Source organism: Procambarus clarkii, chromosome 25, assembly GCF_040958095.1.
Source record: "Procambarus clarkii isolate CNS0578487 chromosome 25, FALCON_Pclarkii_2.0, whole genome shotgun sequence".
Classification (NCBI taxonomy): domain Eukaryota; kingdom Metazoa; phylum Arthropoda; class Malacostraca; order Decapoda; family Cambaridae; genus Procambarus; species Procambarus clarkii.
Window position 1 is genome coordinate 28,592,144 of NC_091174.1, and position 20,559 is coordinate 28,612,702.

Below are 20,559 nucleotides of genomic sequence, written 5' to 3' on the forward strand. Positions count from 1 at the left end.
ACATTAACATAAGACGAGTATCGGAAAGAAATTAAGTGAATGATATTGCAATCAAAGAGAAAGAGCAACCTAGATTACTACATAGCCATATAAGAAAGGAAGATGTCGGTAAATGACCACGTGACAAGACTGAGGAAAACAGAAGGGGCATATACTGAAAGTGACATGGAAATCTACAAGGTACTGAATGCAAGTTTCCATGAAGTGTTCACAACCGAGCCTGAGCAGCTCCCATTGTTAGAAGATATTACCCTAGATGGAAGACTATCAGATATAGAGGTGACAGCAGATGAAGTAATGAAACAGTTGACAACACTGGATGCAACTAAAGCGGTTGGACCAGACAAAGTATCCCCGTGTATACTAAAAGAGGCAGCGCAGGCCCTCAACGTGCCTCTGGCAATGATCTTTAATGAGTAACTTATGTCGGCAGAATTGTCCACTTGCTGGAAGAAGGTAAATGTCGTACCGATTTTCAAGAAAAGAGATAGGGAGGAGGCACTTAACTACAGACCCAAATCACTGACAAGCATCCCTTGCAAAATACCATAAAGTATAATTAGGCTAAGACTTGTTACACACCTGGAGAGCATTAGGTTTGTAAACAAACACCAACATGGGTTCTGGACAGGGAAATCATGCTTAACAAACCTTTTGGAATTTTATAATAAAATAACAAGGATAAGGCAGGACAGAGAAGGCTGGGCAGACTGCATATTTCTAGGCTGCCAAAAGGCCTTTGATACAGTACCGATTTTGAGACTGCTACTCAAACTTGAGAGGCAGGCAGGAGTAAGCGGAAAGACCCTAGCATGGGTAAGGAACTACCTAACAGGAAGGAGCCAGAGAGTAATGGTAAGGGGCGAGAAATCGGACTGGCGATCACTAACGAGTGGAGTACCTCAAGGATCGGTGCTGGGACCAATCCTATTTCTAATTTACGTAAATGAGATGTTTACAGGAGTGGAATCCTACATGTCAATGATAAAACGAGGATGACGCAAAATTAATGAGAAGAGTTGTGACAGAGGATGATTGTAGGATCCTCCAAGAGGACCTGGACATTTTGCAGAGAGCGTCTGAGAAATGGCTAATAGAGTTCAACACGAGTAAATGTAAAGTTATGGAAATGGGAGCATGTGATAGGAGACCAAAGGGACAGTACACAATGAAGGGGAACTGCCTACCTGTAACGATTCGAGAAAGAGACCTGGGAGTGGACGTAACACCTAATCTAACTCCTGAGGCACATATAAATAGGATAACGACAGCAGCGTATTCTACACTGGCGAAAGTTAGAACATCGTTCAGAAACCTAAGTGAGGAGGCTTTTAGGGCGCTTTACACTGCCTACGTAAGACCAGTCTTAGAGTATGCTGTGCTATCATGGAGCTCACACCTGAAGAAACTGGAAAAGGTTCAGAAGTTTGCGACGAGGCATGTTCCAGAGTTACGAGGGATGGGATATGAAGAGCGCCTGAAGGAACTGAACCTTACGACACTTGAAAAAAAGAAGGGAGAGGAGGGGGGGATATGATAGGAACGTATAAAATACTCAGGGGAATTGACAAAGTGGAAATAGAGGAAATGTTCACATGTAATAGTAACAGAACGAAGGGACATAAATGGAAGCTTGAAACTCAGATGAGTCACAGAGATGTTAGGAAGTTTTCTTTTAGCGTGAGAGTAGTGGAAAAATGGAATGCACTTAAGGAGCAGGTTGTGGAAGCAAACTCTATTCATAATTTTAAAACTAGATATGATAGGAAAATGGGACTGAAGTCATTGCTGCAAACACCCGATGGCTAAATAGGCGGGATCCAAGAGGCATTGCTCGATCCTGCAAGCACAAATAGGTGAGTACAAATAAGTGAGCACACACATACACAGTTTCTAGTGTAGATAAGATAGAGCCCAATAGGCTCAGGAATCTGTACACCTGTTGATTGACGGTTGAGAGGCGGGACCAAAGAGCCAGAGCTCAACCCCCGCAAACACAACTAGGTGAGTACACACACACACAAATAGTAAATGCAAATAGTAAATACACACACTAACAAAACACGGTAAACATTCTAAACATATAGCTAAACAAAAAAAAGTATTAAATACTCACATACTGAACAGAAGTAAATCTCCCTGGTGTCCCCTGGATGAAATGCTCTTGTTTACAGTGTTGACTAGTAAGATAGTAGCAGGTAGTATGAGCAGTACTTATAGACCAGGTCCAGGAAGGTTGTCAATAAATGTAGTTTTTAGGCTGAGGGAAAAAAGTTAAATCTCTCTCTTTACGATCTAAATGTGGTTTTACCGGCTGGTTGGATTCTTATTTTAGGGAAAGGTATTAACCTTAAGCCTGATATTTTTTTGCTCAAGTAATCGTTGGTAAGTGGTGGCCATAACAATTAAGAAAATGTATTTAAGGAATAACATAATAAATTATGTATATAACATACCCTCTTGTCTTTTACCGAGTCACTCCTAATGCAATTATGAAGTGGATAACTAATCACTAGCTCTTAAACCAAATAAATTTACGTTATATACATAAATATATATATGTGTATATATATATATATATATATATATATATATATATATATATATATATATATATATATATATATATATATATATATATATCGGACGGCGGTCTCCACCCGCCGTCCACCCTCCCGCCCAGCGCCCGCCAGCGCCCGCCCATGTCGCAGCTCTCAACAGACAGCCAGGCTTCTCCAAGCCAAGATGAGCCATCAAGCAGGGATAGACACGGTAGATGTCAGACGTGTGACAGGGTATGCTATATCCGGTTGAGGGACGATAATGTGCGCTTTCATTACCACAACGAAGCCAGGTGTTTGGGTTCTGGGCGCCCTCCCAGGGAGAACACCAGTCAACAGCCCACACCGCCCGTCAGGCAAAAGACCTCCCATACCTTCATTCCCACAGAAAACTTATTAGAAGCTATTAAAGCAACATCGGCCAGAACCTTGCAACACATCCCTAAAGCAGCCTGGAACGACTCTCCTGGAACGACCCAAGCATGGCACAACCTCCTAATGTTTGGCAAGATATGTTTAGCCACCCCTGCAAGGAGAGACAAGACCTTAGCTGCCTCAGTCATCAAAGCTATAAATGATTTTCCCAGGGAGGACAACCAGGTGCGCCTTCCCACTCGCGCGAGAAACACCCACGGCAGGAAGAGCAACAGTGGCATATCCGAGACATCACAAATCAGAACATCAGTCACCAAGAAAATAGAAGAAGGAAACACTATTGGCGCAATAAGAGTCATCACCAGTGAGGACTCAATTGCCGACAGAGATGCCGCAACAGCTCAAGCCCTAAGGGAGAAACACCCACCCAGGGCTCCGCGTGAGGACGACATTGTACAAGTGGGGGCTACCGGAGCAGAACCTCTCTGGGTGGCTGAATCTGTGGTCCATAAAGCAGCCATGTCCTTCCCTACAGGATCAGCAGGTGGGTTCACAGGACTAAAACCCAACCACCTCAAGCAAATGCTCAACCCTGCACTGGGTGACATTGCAAAGAACCTCTTGGTGGAACTAACCAGATTCACCAACACATGTCTAGCTGGCAACATACCAGCGACCATAAGACCTATCTTTTTTGGAGCATCTCTCTGTGCTGCTCCAAAAAAGAAAAAGAAAAAGCTCCAAGAAAAAGGATGGAGGGATCAGGCCAATATCTGTGGGCAATTCTCTCCGGCGTCTCGTCGCAAAGGCAGCTGCAAGAACAGTTAGTGATGCAGCGGCCAACATGCTGAAGCCAAAACAGCTCGGGTTCGGCATTCCACAAGGGTGTGAGGCGGCAGCCCATGCAGCTCGAGCCTTCATCGCCAACATCACAGACGAAAAGGCCCTTATCAAGCTAGATTTCAAAAATGCCTTCAATTTGGTGCGGACGGATGCTGTACTCCGTGCGGTTCATAGTCATTTCCCTTCCCTCTACCCTTTTGTACATTCATGCTACAGTATGGATCTAAAGCTACTTTTTGGCGAACGTGAAGTTGACTCGCGAGAAGGCGTCCAACAGGGTGACCCCCTTGCTCCTCTCCTTTTCTGCTTAGTCATCAAACAAGTCACAGAGGTCCTGTCCAGCGAGCTTAACATCTGGTTCTTGGATGATGGTACCCTAGCTGGTTCCCAAGACTCCCTCCTGGAGGACATCAGAAAAATCCAATCATCAAGGTGCAGTTTTAGGCCTCGCCCTGAACCCTTCTGAATATGAAATAATATGTTCCAACCAGGGCATCGTAGAGAGAATAGAGGGTCTTCTGCCAAATATCCATAAAACTAAACCTGAAGACAGCACACTCCTAGGAGCTCCCCTGGGGGTTGAAAGCCATCAATGAGGTCCTTGATAAGAAAATCGCCGACCCTTAAGAGGATGGATGGGAGGATTGTGGATATTGATGCTCATGATGCACTCTACCTCATCACCAGATGTCTGTCCTTCCCCAGGTTAACCTACTTTCTGAGGTGTTCACCATCTTACAGTAGCCAAAAACTAAGTGAGTATGACCGGTTACTGAAATCAATGCTAGAAAAAGCCCTTAACCTCTCTCTTGATGACCTACAGTGGAAACAAGCCTCTCTTCCCGTAAGAATTGGGGGCCTCGGAGTTCGAACAGCAACGCAAATCGCTGTTCCAGCCTTCCTGCCATCCTTATTAGCATCCGACGACCTTGTGAAGGAAATTCTACCTGCCCACTTACATCAGCTGGCAGGTGTACATGATCCCAATTTTACACGCTGTGCCACAGAGTGGGCCTCTCGTGCAGGCCCATCACCTCAACCACCATCCCCAAAAGCCCACAAGCAATCCAGCTGGGATGGCCCCATTGTAGACCAAGTTGCTGCAGAGTGCCTGGGTGCTGCAACAACACAACACGACATTGCTCGCCTCACAGCAGTAGCAGCCCCACATGCAGGGGATTTCCTGTTAGCAACCCCAATGTCGGCAACTGGCACGCGTCTCACACCACACGCCCTCCGAATTGCTGTGGCCCTTCGCCATGCTGCCCCAATCCACACCAGATATAGGTGTATTTGCGGCGAGGTGGTGGCTGACAGGTACGGCCACCATGGCCTACTCTGCCAAAGCACAGGGGGATGGCACTCGAGGCACAGCGAAGTTAACGACATCATCAAGAGGAGCCTCACCACAGCTGGATGCCCAGCTGAAAGAGAGCCCCATTACCTAACGCCCCGTAACTCTGATGCTCTTATTGGTCGCCCGGATGGTATCACAGTGAACCCCTGGAAGAATGGCAAGCAGTTGGAATGGGACTACAGGCTAACACCTACATTAACCTCAGTGTTGTACAACCAGGTGGCGCTGCCACCCACAGGGAAGCAGCCAAATCCCGTAAGTATAGAGAACTGGATCACCACTACAATTTTGTCCCCATTGCTTCTGAGACACTTGGTGCCTGGGGTAAAAGTGCTACCAGTTTTTTGAAGGAACTGGGTTCTAGGCTCATTGAAACAACAAGGGACCCTAGAGCTGCCAGCTTTCTTTTCCAGCGCCTCAGCGTGACGATACAGAGGGGAAATGCGCACTGCATCCAGGGTTCCTGCCCGCCATCTGAGGAGCTGGAGGAACTCGACAACCTATGATAACCATCTTTGTAACCTATATGTAACTCCTTTTTTGTAGCATAGCCTTCTCCGAGGCTATGGGTCCCCACATTGGCACCAGAGGTGGTACCCTCACAAATTTAAATATATATATATATATATATATATATATATATATATATATATATATATATATATATATATATATATATATATATATATATATATATGGCGCTCAGAAGAGACGGACGTCGCTCCGCCCTCCGGGGCGTTGCTCCCTCTCCACTCTCTTATTTTAGGCCTTCTGCCATATCAAAACATGCCTAACTTATCAATAAACATTGCTACTGTCGCTGGGCACACGACCAACTACAAGTAATCACTATGAATTGGCTTAAATCGTGCTTACCACAGATTGCCTAGTCGAGGGCGCTCCTTCCTCTGACTGAGTCTGGTCAGGGCACTCCCACGGCCCACGATAATGTCTCTGGGCGGCTTAGTAAACACTCCTCGCCGTCCAGGACTTGAGACCACAACGTTTCCAGCTCGATTCAATAGCTGGAACGTCTGCACTTCTCTTCTCTTGGAAATATATCACTAGGGGTCCCCTTCTGACGGGAGCTCAAACAGAGCACAGCTTCCCCCTGCGATGTTTGGCACTCAAGTGAGTGTCAAAGCGCTCCAGAAGCGAGCCTCACGCCTCCAGCAAATTATCCACATCTCCTAACCTGTCATTTATCTATTTTCTTATTCACTGCCCATAATCTCAAATTGTTCATCATATCCAACCAACTATTTTATATATATTTTGAACCTATATTTGAAGCTATTTGAACCACTTCCCCGCCAGCTCTCGGATGGTAATCTTGGGCATAGCCCCAATTCCTCACGTGTGCCCCAAAGAATGAGGTGATTTGATAAAATGCTATGCCCAAGATTACCATCCGAATGCTGGCGGGAAAGTGGTTTAAATAGCTTGGGCTATCACTTCTTTATGTCCAGTCATGATGGTCAAGCAGATTAAGGCGTCCTGTAGTTACCAGTTGCGTTGCTCCTGGGAGTATGGGTTTGAGTCACTTCTGGGGTGTGAGTTTTCAGTCACATATATATATATATATATATATATATATATATATATATATATATATATATATATATATATATATATATATATATATATGTTGTACCTAGTAGCCTGATCGCAGCACTTGACCTACTATGCAAGGCCCGATTTGACTAATAAGCCAAATTTTCCTGAATTTATATATTTTTGTGATTTTTTTCCCTGACCTTCCCTGACACTCCTGCTTGTTTCTCCACCTTGTGCGCTAGTGTCTTCTGGGTACTGTGTCCAAGGGTTCAGACAGTACAAACATATACAGTCTGTCCACTCTCTGTGTCTTGTCTGTACAGTCTGTCCACTCTCTGTGTCGTGTCTGTACACTCTGTCCACTCTCTGTGTTTTGTCTGTACAGTCTGTCCACTCTCTGTGTCTTGTCTGTACAGTCTGTCCACGCTCTGTGTCTTGTCTGTACAGTCTGTTCACTCTCTGCGTCTTGTCTGTACAGTCTGTCCACTCTCTGTGTCTTGTCTGTAGAATCTGTCCACTCTCTGTCTTGTCTGTACAATCTGTCCATTCTCTGTGTGTCTTGTCTGTACAGTCTGTCCACTCTCTGTGTCTTGTCTGTACAGTCTGTCCACTCTCTGTCTTGTCTGTGCAGTCTGTCCACTCTCTGTGTCGTGTCTGTACAGTCTGCCCACTCTCTGTGTCGTGTCTGTGCAGTCTGTCCACTCTCTGTGTCGTGTCTGTGCAGTCTGTCCACTCTCTGTGTCGTGTCTGTGCAGTCTGTCCACTCTCTGTCTTGTCTGTGCAGTCTGTCCACTCTCTGTGTCGTGTCTGTACAGTCTGCCCACTCTCTGTCTTGTCTGTACAGTCTGTCCACTCTCTGTGTCGTGTCTGTACAGTCTGCCCACTCTCTGTCTTGTCTGTACAGTCTGCCCACTCTCTGTGTCGTGTCTGTGCAGTCTGTCCACTCTCTGTGTCGTGTCTGTACAGTCTGTCCACTCTCTGTGTCGTGTCTGTGCAGTCTGTCCACTCTCTGTGTCGTGTCTGTGCAGTCTGTCCACTCTCTGTGTCGTGTCTGTACAGTCTGTCCACTCTCTGTGTCGTGTCTGTGCAGTCTGTCCACTCTCTGTGTCGTGTCTGTACAGTCTGTCCACTCTCTGTGTCGTGTCTGTGCAGTCTGTCCACTCTCTGTGTCGTGTCTGTGCAGTCTGTCCACTCTCTGTGTCGTGTCTGTACAGTCTGTCCACTCTCTGTGTCGTGTCTGTGCAGTCTGTCCACTCTCTGTGTCGTGTCTGTACAGTCTATCCACTCTCTGTGTCGTGTCTGTACAGTCTGTCCACTCTCTGTGTCGTGTCTGTACAGTCTATCCACTCTCTGTGTCGTGTCTGCGCAGTCTGTCCACTCTCTGTGTCGTTTCTGTACAGTCTGTCCACTCTCTGTGTCGTGTCTGTGCAGTCTGCCCACTCTCTGTGTCGTGTCTGTACAGTCTGTCCACTCTCTGTGTCGTGTCTGTGCAGTCTGTCCACTCTCTGTGTCGTGTCTGTGCAGTCTGTCCACTCTCTGTGTCGTGTCTGTGCAGTCTGTCCACTCTCTGTGTCGTGTCTGTGCAGTCTGTCCACTGTCTGTGTCGTGTCTGTACAGTCTGTCCACTCTCTGTGTCGTGTCTGTGCAGTCTGTCCACTCTCTGTGTCGTGTCTGTACAGTCTGTCCACTCTCTGTGTCTTGTCTGTGCAGTCTGTCCACTCTCTGTGTCGTGTCTGTACAGTCTGTCCACTCTCTGTGTCGTGTCTGTGCAGTCTGTCCACTCTCTGTGTCGTGTCTGTGCAGTCTGTCCACTCTCTGTGTCGTGTCTGTGCAGTCTGCCCACTCTCTGTGTCGTGTCTGTACAGTCTGTCCACTCTCTGTGTCGTGTCTGTGCAGTCTGTCCACTCTCTGTGTCGTGTCTGTGCAGTCTGTCCACTCTCTGTGTCGTGTCTGTACAGTCTGTCCACTCTCTGTGTCGTGTCAGTGCAGTCTGTCCACTCTCTGTGTCGTGTCTGTGCAGTCTGTCCACTCTCTGTGTCTTGTCTGTACAGTCTGTCCACTCTCTGTGTCGTGTCTGTACAGTCTGTCCACTCTCTGTGTCGTGTCTGTGCAGTCTGTCCACTCTCTGTGTCGTGTCTGTGCAGTCTGTCCACTCTCTGTGTCGTGTCTGTGCAGTCTGTCCACTCTCTGTGTCGTGTCTGTGCAGTCTGTCCACTCTCTGTGTCGTGTCTGTGCAGTCTGTCCACTGTCTGTGTCGTGTCTGTACAGTCTGTCCACTCTCTGTGTCGTGTCTGTGCAGTCTGTCCACTCTCTGTGTCGTGTCTGTACAGTCTGTCCACTCTCTGTGTCTTGTCTGTGCAGTCTGTCCACTCTCTGTGTCGTGTCTGTACAGTCTGTCCACTCTCTGTGTCGTGTCTGTGCAGTCTGCCCACTCTCTGTGTCGTGTCTGTACAGTCTGTCCACTCACTGTGTCGTGTCTGTGCAGTCTGTCCACTCTCTGTGTCGTGTCTGTACAGTCTGTCCACTCTCTGTGTCGTGTCTGTGCAGTCTGTCCACTCTCTGTGTCGTGTCTGTACAGTCTGTCCACTCTCAGTGTCGTGTCTGTGCAGTCTGTCCACTCTGTGTCTTTGTCTGTACAGTCTGTCCACTCTCTGTGTCGTGTCTGTACAGTCTGTCCACTCTCTGTGTCGTGTCTGTGCAGTCTGTCCACTCTCTGTGTCGTGTCTGTACAGTCTGTCCACTCTCTGTGTCGTGTTTGTGCAGTCTGTCCAATCTCTGTCGTGTCTGTGCAGTCTGTCCACTCTCTGTGTCGTGTCTGTACAGTCTGTCCACTCTCTGTGTCGTGTCTGTGCAGTCTGTCCACTCTCTGTGTCTTGTCTGTACAGTCTGTCCACTCTCTGTGTCGTGTCTGTGCAGTCTGTCCACTCTCTGTGTCGTGTCTGTACAGTCTGCCCACTCTCTGTGTCGTGTCTGTACAGTCTGTCCACTCTCTGTGTCGTGTCTGTACAGTCTGTCCACTCTCTGTGTCGTGTCTGTACAGTCTGTCCACTCTCTGTGTCGTGTCTGTGCAGTCTGTCCACTCTCTGTGTCGTGTCTGTGCAGTCTGTCCACTCTCTGTGTCGTGTCTGTACAGTCTGTCCACTCTCTGTGTCGTGTCTGTGCAGTCTGTCCACTCTCTGTGTCGTGTCTGTACAGTCTGCCCACTCTCTGTGTCGTGTCTGTACAGTCTGTCCACTCTCTGTGTCGCGTCTGTACAGTCTGTCCACTCTGTGTGTCGTGTCTGTGCAGTCTGTCCACTCTCTGTGTCGTGTCTGTGCAGTCTGTCCACTCTCTGTGTCGTGTCTGTACAGTCTGTCCACTCTCTGTGTCGTGTCTGTGCAGTCTGTCCACTCTCTGTGTCGTGTCTGTGCAGTCCGTCCACTCTCTGTGTCGTGTCTGTACAGTCTGTCCACTCTCTGTGTCGTGTCTGTGCAGTCTGTCCACTCTCTGTGTCGTGTCTGTACAGTCTGTCCACTCTCTGTGTCGTGTCTGTACAGTCTGTCCACTCTCTGTCTTGTCTGTACAGTCTGTCCACTCTCTGTGTCGTGTCTTTACAGTCTGTCCACTCTCTGTGTCGTGTCTGTGCAGTCTGTCCACTCTTTGTGTCGTGTCTGTGCAGTCTGTCCACTCTCTGTGTCGTGTCTGTGCAGTCTGTCCACTCTCTGTGTCGTGTCTGTGCAGTCTGTCCACTCTCTGTGTCGTGTCTGTGCAGTCTGTCCACTCTCTGTGTCGTGTCTGTGCAGTCTGTCCACTCTCTGTGTCTTGTCTGTGCAGTCTGTCCACTCTCTGTGTCGTGTCTGTACAGTCTGTCCACTCTCTGTGTCGTGTCTGTGCAGTCTGCCCACTCTCTGTGTCGTGTCTGTACAGTCTGCCCACTCTCTGTGTCGTGTCTGTACAGTCTGCCCACTCTCTGTGTCGTGTCTGTACAGTCTGCCCACTCTCTGTGTCGTGTCTGTACAGTCTGCCCACTCTCTGTGTCGTGTCTGTACAGTCTGCCCACTCTCTGTGTCGTGTCTGTACAGTCTGCCCACTCTCTGTGTCGTGTGTGATCTCAGTCATCTTAACTTAAACAAAAGTTCGAGTGACAAGATATTTACATAAATGTGGTAGCAGTGTACTATATAGGCTCTTTTCGTTAGATGTCCTGCTAACTTCTCAGTTACGGTATTTTATATAATTTTACATATAAAACATATAAGGGACAAGATAATAGTTTAACGCCCCTGACTGTCCTCAAAATTTTAAATACTGACCCAACAATAGCTGCGTCCAGCCATCTCACAGAACTCCAGTGTGTAGGTGTGATATTAAACCAAATTATTACTCGTATGCTAATTGAACATTTTCAATATCAAATGAGTATAAACTAAAAGTGCCTCCACAAGGGTTAGAAAATAAAGCAATACAAATAAATACAGAACAGGCAAATGTTTACAAGAGTTCCTCTTAATAAATATTGAGACGTCAGGTGTCAATAATCTATAAACAATTGGAGCAGTTTAACATATCAAAGAAATAGGATTGCTCGGTAAGTCCTTATATACATTAAAATTACCAATAACTTGTAACAATATTTATAGGAGCATAACCATAATCTCAGAGGAATATATATTGATATTTCGTATTTTTACCTATCATACAAGATATTTTTGGTCAATTATTTATAGGTATAATAATAACAACGAAGCATCTCTGAAATGTGACATTCTTATCTTGGCTAGATGTTGGACTGTGCGAATTACAGAGGGCACGTGATCGCTGCTGAGCACGTGGCTCAGATGGTCCCAGAGGACCGCCGTCAACACGTCCGAGTGATGGACATTGCCGCAGGTACAGTACAATTTGCCTTCAACATAAAGATTAATTACTTCAATGTTAAAATAATTAATCTTAGAAAAAAAAATTAAATTTAGGAAAAATAGGTAATGGGTCTTAGGTATGGGTGAGACCCCAATGATGTCCCTGTATTCTAGAGACCATGTCCCGGTACTGTTCAGTCCTGTGCATACATTCCTATCTATTTTGGATATATAAATGGATTAGTAACACTACTTACTGGGTGAATCGTTAAGCATTACCTAGCAATAATCTATGGAATGTGGACCAAATATGCTAAGAATAATATTGGAAAAATATATAAGTATTTACATAATATTTATGTAGAAAACATTATGTTCCACAATGCGTCATGTTTACTAACATAGAACATTATATTTAGCTTACAAGGCCACTTGCGCCAAGAAGCTGTGTTTTGGTGATAATAGTAATGACGTTATCTTATCAATGAATGACAGTAAATGTTTCAAACAATTTCAGTGGTCAAATAGTTGTTTCAGTCTATTTTCTAGTTTATGCTTCATTTGACTTTGTCATTCGTTTTTGTTTCAATATGCATTTATATAGAAGTTTATACAAATATAAATACTCTTTTATACCAGTAAATTATATTTTTAAATGCTAAATATGTTGATGATTTAGATTCCAATGATTTGACATTTCTAACGATTATGACACATAGGAAATGTTTGAAATTATATGGAGAGTGAGAAAGAGTGAGAGAATGATGCCTCTTCCTCGAGGGCCCAGAGCAGCCAACTGGCCTACCTTGACCAGCGAGCTAGCAACACACTGCCCCGACTCGATTTGTCAAACCATTAACCTCCTTCACACTCATCTCCTTTCTCTCTTTAGTTAAAAAAAGTAGTTCTTTCTATGGGCGATATATTTTAAAAACAAATATGATTGCATCACTACCCAACTCTCCCCAATACATCCAAAACATTATTTGAATCTTAAACTATGGTTCCCACCCTCTAGACGATGACGAACAGCCGCACGTTTTACATCACGCCCAGCATGTTTTGCATCCTGTCCGACAGTTTGCATCGTGTCCGCGCACTTTGCATCACGTCCGCGCATTTTGCATCAAATCCACGCATTCTGCATCCCGTCCCCTACATCTGTACACACACACACACACACACACACACACACACACACACACACACACACACACACACACACATCAACATGGGTTTAGGGAGGGTAAATCTTGCCTTACAGGCTTGATAGAATTCTACGATCAGGTGAAAAAGATTAAGCAAGAAAGAGAAGGATGGGCGGACTGCATTTTTTTGGACTGTCGGAAAGCCTTTGACAAAGTACCCTATAAAAGGTTGATGCATAAGCTGGAGAAACAGGCAGGAGTAACTGGTAGGGCGCTCCAGTGGATAAGGGAGTACCTAAGCAATAGGGAGCAGAGAGTTACAGCGAGGGGTGAGACCTCAGAATGGCGTGAAGTCACCAGTGGAGTCCCACAGGGCTCTGTGCTTGGACCTATCCTGTTTCTGATATACGTAAATGATCTCCCAGAGGGTATAGACGCATTCATCTCAATGTTTGCTGACGACGCCAAAATTATGAGAAGGACAGAGGAGGACAGCTTGAGGCTTCAAGAAGACCTGGACAAGCTGCAGGGATGGTCGAACAAATGGCTGTTAGAGTTTAACCCAAGCAAATGTAATGTAATGAAGATTGGGGTAGGAAGCAGGAGACCAGATACAAGGTATCACTTGGGAAATGAAATACTTCAAGAGTCAGAGAGAAAGACCTGGGGGTTGATATCACGCCAGACCTGTCCCCTGAAGCTCATATCAAGAGGATAACATCAGCAGCATATGCCAGGTTGGCTAACATAAGAACGGCCTTTAGAAACCTGTGTAAGGAAACTTTCAGAACATTATATACCACATATGTCAGACCAATCCTGGAGTATGCGGCTCCAGCATGGAGTCCGTATCTAGTCAAGCATAAGGCTAAACTGGAAAAGGTTCAAAGGTTTGCCACCAGACTAGTACCCGAGCTGAGAGGTATGAGCTACGAGGAGAGACTGCGGGAATTGAACCTCACTTCGTTGGAAGACAGAAGAGTTAGGGGGGACATGATCACCACATTCAAGATTCTCAAGGGAATTGACAGGGTTGATAAAGACAGGCTATTTAACACAAGGGGGCACACGCACTAGGGGACACAGGTGGAAACTGAGTGCCCAAATGATCCACAGAGATATTAGAAAGAACTTTTTTAGTGTCAGAGTAGTTGACAAATGGAATGCATTAGGAAGTAATGTGGTGGAGGCTGATTCCATACACAGTTTCAAGTGTAGATATGATAGAGCCCAATAGGTTCAGAAACCTGTACACCTGTTGATTGACGGTTGAGAGACGGGACCAAAGAGCCAGAGCTCAACCCCCGCAAGCACAACTAGGCGAGTACAACTAGGTGAGTACACACACACACACACACACTCTCACACTCTCTCACACTCTCTCTCACACACACACACACACACACACACACACACACACACACACACACACACACACACACACACACACACACACACACACAGTTACGGTGAGAGGTGAGACCTCCGATTGGCGTGAAGTCACCAGTGGAGTCCCACCGGGCTCTATACTCGGTCCTATCTTGTTTCTGGTAAATGTAAATGATCTCCCGGAGGGTATCGATTCATTTCTCTCAATGTTTGCGGACGATGCCAAAATTATGAGAAGGATTAAAACAGAAGAGGACTGTTTGAGGCTTCAAGAAGACCTAGACAAGCTGAAGGAATGGTCGAACAAATGGTTGTTAGGGTTTAACCCAAGCAAATGTAATGTAATGAAGATAGGTGTAGGGAGCAGGAGGCCAGATACAAGGTATCATCTGGGAGAGGAAATTCTTCAGGAGTCAGAGAAAGAAAAAGACTTAGGGGTTGATATCACGCCAGACCTGTCTTCAGCAGCACATATCAAGAGGATAACATCAGCGGCATATGCCAGGCTGGTCAACATACGAACGGCATTCAGAAACTTGTGTAAAGAATCATTCAGAACTTTGTATACCATATATGTCAGGCCAATCCTGGAGTATGCAGCCCCAGCATGGAGTCCATATCTAGTCAGGGATAAGACTAAACTGGAAAAGGTTCAAAGGTTTGCACCAGACTTGAACCCGAGCTCAGTGGTATGAGCTACGAGGAGAGACTACGGGAATTAAACCTCGCTTCGCTGGAAGACAGAAGAGTTAGGGGGGACATGATCACCACATTCAAGATTCTCAAGGGAATTGACAGGGTTGATAAAGACAGGCTATTTAACACAAGGGGGCACACGCACTAGGGGACACAGGTGGAAACTGAGTGCCCAAATGAGCCACAGAGATATTAGAAAGAACTTTTTTAGTGTCAGAGTAGTTGACAAATGGAATGCATTAGGAAGTAATGTGGTGGAGGCTGATTCCATACACAGTTTCAAGTGTAGATATGATAGAGCCCAATAGGTTCAGAAACCTGTACACCTGTTGATTGACGGTTGAGAGACGGGACCAAAGAGCCAGAGCTCAACCCCCGCAAGCACAACTAGGCGAGTACAACTAGGTGAGTACACACACACACACACACACACACTCTCACACTCTCTCACACTCTCTCACACACACACACACACACACACACACACACACACACACACACACACACACACACACACACACACACACACACACACACACACACAGACACACACAGTTACGGTGAGAGGTGAGACCTCCGATTGGCGTGAAGTCACCAGTGGAGTCCCACCGGGCTCTATACTCGGTCCTATCTTGTTTCTGGTAAATGTAAATGATCTCCCGGAGGGTATCGATTCATTTCTCTCAATGTTTGCGGACGATGCCAAAATTATGAGAAGGATTAAAACAGAAGAGGACTGTTTGAGGCTTCAAGAAGACCTAGACAAGCTGAAGGAATGGTCGAACAAATGGTTGTTAGGGTTTAACCCAACCAAATGTAATGTAATGAAGATAGGTGTAGGGAGCAGGAGGCCAGATACAAGGTATCATCTGGGAGAGTAAATTCTTCAGGAGTCAGAGAAAGAAAAAGACTTAGGGGTTGATATCACGCCAGACCTGTCTTCAGCAGCACATATCAAGAGGATAACATCAGCGGCATATGCCAGGCTGGTCAACATACGAACGGCATTCAGAAACTTGTGTAAAGAATCATTCAGAACTTTGTATACCATATATGTCAGGCCAATCCTGGAGTATGCAGCCCCAGCATGGAGTCCATATCTAGTCAGGGATAAGACTAAACTGGAAAAGGTTCAAAGGTTTGCACCAGACTTGTACCCGAGCTCAGTGGTATGAGCTACGAGGAGAGACTACGGGAATTAAACCTAGCTTCGCTGGAAGACAGAAGAGTTAGGGGGGACATGATCACCACATTCAAGATTCTGAAGGGAATTGATAGGGTAGATAAAGACAGGCTATTTAACACAAGGGACACACGCACTAGGGGACACAGGTGGAAACTGAGTGCCCAAATGAGCCACAGAGATATTAGAAAGAACTTTTTTAGTGTCAGAGTGGTTGACAAATGGAATGCATTAGGAAGTGATGTGGTGGAGGCTGACTCCATACACAGTTTCAGGTGTAGATATGATAGAGCCCAATAGGCTCAGGAATCTGTACACCTGTTAATTGACGGTTGAGAGGTGGGACCAAAGAGCCTAAGATGAGAGCGTAGCTCTCATCCTGTAACTACACTTAGGTAATTACACACACACGGATGGGGCAGACGCGGTAGTCCAATCTCCCAAACCCACCTCAGCCAAATCGTTTAAGGTCAATCACCATGAACCCCTGTCATCCACCCATACAGCACCCATCTCCTCTGATTGTATGGGGGAGCCTCTACATAATCATGCTTTTAGAGGCGGGTTAACCGGAAACCACACCCAGTTCTTGCGATTATCACCCTCATCCGTCATTCATCCATCTCACCACCTGTACATACACGGACGGCAAAACAAATCTATGCTTTCTAAACACCCACTTTCATTACACATACTACCCACCCCTTGAGGGAACGGGTTAACCGGAAACCCCACCCAGGTCTCGTGATTATTAACTCTCATTCATCACGTTCATCCATATGTCTTTCCAGTCCAGCAATAGAATGGACGGATGGCAAACCATTCTACGCTTTTTAAACATACACTTTCACCACACACACTACCCTTCCCCTGAGGGTAACCGCAAAATTGCATCAAGACCGCATAGCTTGCAATTAAACACACTCATCCATCACACTCATCCATCCCACTTAACCTTATCTCACCCATCTCAGCGTGTAGGAGAGCCTCTACACTACATAATCACCCATTAAAAGGCCACAGGATAACCGGAAACCACACCCGGGTCCCACGATTATCACTCCTCATCCATCTCAGCGATGGAAGGGACCCTTATCGGCATAACTCTCCCTACTCAGTTAAACGTGACCTAGGTCACGATCAGGATTCATGTGGCAGGACATGTGGCAGGATACTAGTATTAGTATCCCGCCACATCGCAAAATGCCAGACACAAATCACTGGTAATTGCAGTGCAATGGAATTTATCATCAAAAAAGATTTCTGCAATTACATGGCTACTACGGTCACGGACACGTCGTCGACCACTGATGATCGTTACAGACAGTATATGTGTGTGTAAGAGCCTTGTAGGGCCACGTTAGGGGCCTGACGGCTGAGTGGACAGCGCTCGGGATTCGTAGTCCGAAGGGTCCGGGATCGATCCCCGGGAGAGCCGGAAACAAATGGGCAGAGTTTCTTTCACCCTGATGAGCCTGTTCATTTAGCAGTAAATAGATACCTGGGAGTTAGACAGCTGTTATGGGCTGCCTCCTGGTGGTAGTGTGTGGAAAAAAAAATAGCTTGACAGTTGAGAGACCGGCCTAAAGAGCCACAGCTCAACCCTCGCAAGCACAACTAGGTGAGCACGTGTTATTTTATGGAGGAAACCAGTGTAAGGCGGATCTCACTTACACAGCTGGAGTGGGTGGTTTACTGAAGTATGCTAATAACATATGTGACTACTAGTAAGACTCTGTGTCACTTGTGGAGTCTTAGAGCAAGTGATTGCCAGTGAAGCAGTGATGCATCATTAGTGACAATTGCTGTAAAGTTTGTCCCAAGAGCTGTGTGTGAGACTTATTGAGGTGATCTTCGTATAAGGTCGCATTATCGAGGTCAAGTGACACGTAAGGTAATCTATCCCAGGGCGGACAAGTGTGGGTCCACGAGAGTCTCACTCAGAGCGCGTGGGTACCCAGTGGGTGTAACCTTACCCACGTGCACACTGTGATTATTGTGGCTGTGCAAAAGCTAGATCTTTGGACGGTTGTGTCGGAGTAATAGACCAGCTCCCATTGGGCAATAATTGTTTCTCCTTTGACGTGCAATGTACAGGGTTAACATCAGTGTGTAGAGACTTCACCGTGAATGATTAGCTTGAGGTTTGAGCTTTACTCAGCTTTATCTTGGATATTTAGGGTCGAGCTCCCTCTCTGCAAGGAAAAGATAGCTAGTCATCAAAATCTGCATAATTCACCACCTGAGTATCCACAGGTCGCCTTAAGCCAACATCATCGTCAGTGAATGCATGGTTGCGTACGTAAAGCGTTGTAAACGTGAGTATAAAGGGCCTCTTTGGTGATTAATAATCACCAACTAACTAATTGGTGATTATTGATCCAATCTCGGAGAGTATATCTTGCAACGAGCTCTCTCTGTGCCTGGATACATTGAGATTGTGGAAAGGTCAAGGTGATGGTTATGGTCGTTTAGGACGTTGTTTAAAGGCCAAGGTGTCACGCTTGGTTAAAATGAACAGGTTTCGACACTCCAAAGGGGCGTGTCACGTGACATGTTGGGTGACTGCCATGAGTGTAAGGTTATGTAACACATGTCAGTTCGGATTGTTACCATCATGTCCAATAACAGTGTTTGGGTGACAAAGAAAGTGTTGTGATTGATTAAATACTTTGTGGAGTGCCAGTGATAAGTTGAATTGCATTGATAAGTTGAATTGCATTGATAAGTTGAATTGCATTGATAAGTTGAATTTTCATAGATTTCGATTTATTTTCATTTTGATTTAATTATTTTGTGTGACATTGCATTGGAATTGAGCTGTGTTGTTTACCATACCATTTATTTCGAAAGTATAAGTATAGATGCCACTCCTGTGACAGATAAAAACACTTTCTTTTTAAGAAACAGCGTCGTCTGTTGCACGTAAGAGCAACACGCTATACTAAATATGTTACGATTCCATTGCAATGTTTCTGACTGCATCTGCATAGACAGATTGAATTATCATAGATTTCGATTTATTTTCATTTTGATTTTATTATTTTGTTTGACATTGTACTGGAATTGAGCTGTGTTGTTTACCATACCGTTCATTGCGAGAGTATAGTTTATTTATTTTTTTATCATTTTGTCTTTTTAACTGTTTTTCTTATATTTCAAAGATGGGAACATCATATCATTTGATGTTCCCAATTTTCTGATGGGAACATCAGATCATTTGGGAATGCATCAGACGAGGAAGTGGGCAATGGTGGGGAGGACGAGGGGACGGGTAGTTGGGGATGGTGGGGACGAGGGAACAGGTGAAAGGAGAATGGTGAGGAGGACAAGAGGACAGGGAAGTGGGGGAGGACGAGGGGATGGGGGAGGGGGGAATGGTAGGCAGGACGAGGGGATTGGAGTGTGAGATGGGGGGGGGAGGATGAGGGGACGGTGGAGTGGGGAATGGTTAGGAGGACGAGAAAACGATGGAGTGGGGGGATGGTGGGGAGGACAAAGGGACGGGGAAGCGGCGGGAATGGTGGAGTGGACGAGGGGATGGGGGAGTAGGGAATGGTTGGGAGGACGAGGGCACGGTGGAGAGGGGAATGGTGGGGAGTACTGGGAGACAAGGGGAAGGTTGTTGTGGCTCAGCAACGCACATGCGTTGCTGAGCCACAGCAACGCATGGCCGGGTACAGCTAGTAAGAAATGTTTTGATACTGCCAGTGTCGAGTGCAGAAATGACCAAAGTATTCAATAGTATTCAAGTTTGTTCATTATTGTTCATGACCTATCCAGAGGGTCGAGACCGTGGTCTCAATTATCACCTGTCAGAGTGGTGGGAACGAAGTCTGCTGGAAGAAGGTGTTGTTAGTTGTTGATGTGACACTCTTTATTAACGTAACGTAACTTATGTCCTTGTGTTCACCTAGTTATGTTTGCGGGGGTTGAGCTTTGATCTTTCGGCCCGCCTCTCAACTGTCAATCAACAGTTTACTAACTATTTTTTTTCCCCCACACCACACACACACCAGGAAGCTGCCTGTGACAGCTGACTAACTCCCAGGTACCTATTTACTGCTAGGTAATAGGGGCAGTCAGGGTGAAAGAAACTTTGCCCCATTTGTTTCTGACTCATGCGGGAATCGAACCCGCGCCACAGAATTACGAGTCCTGCGCGCTATCCCCCAGGCTACGAGGCACCTATTATTAGGGGCCTCGTGTGTATTAGTGTATTTGTATATTAGTATTAGTGTATTTGTAAGTAAGTTTGTTGAATAAATTTATTTTGGTAGTATACGTTCCTTTACTATATTCCACATTCCGAAATACTGTCCCCAGTGTTCATGCTCATTTTCTACTTGTCATTATTTGGGTTGGCTCAGGGATCAAGCCCACAGCTTCAATCACTGAATATAAATACAGTGTTAGGACCCATCAGTCATCTTCTTTATTGCTCTCAAGCAGTTGAGGGACGAGCGACCCAAGTGTCAAAAGGATTTCTGTATTGCTTGTGTCTGTCGAGGGCTGACCTGGCTTTCCTAACTACCTGTGATACAGAGACCCTGTTGCTTGCTCGCACCTCTTGACCTCTGAAGGATTCGAACCTAGTTAGTCAGGGGTCTCC

The 20,559-nt window shown here is 45.9% G+C and overlaps 1 protein-coding gene across 1 annotated transcript in view; it reads left to right on the forward strand.

Moving 5' to 3' along the window:
- Positions 1 to 20,559, forward strand: part of LOC138368654 (methyltransferase-like protein 27) — a 134,708-nt gene that overhangs the window by 71,015 nt on the left and 43,134 nt on the right. Inside the window, exon 3 of the mRNA XM_069331370.1 lies at positions 11,454 to 11,562. Coding sequence (XP_069187471.1) covers positions 11,454 to 11,562 — 109 coding nt within the window. The remainder of the gene's footprint in view (positions 1 to 11,453; positions 11,563 to 20,559) is intronic.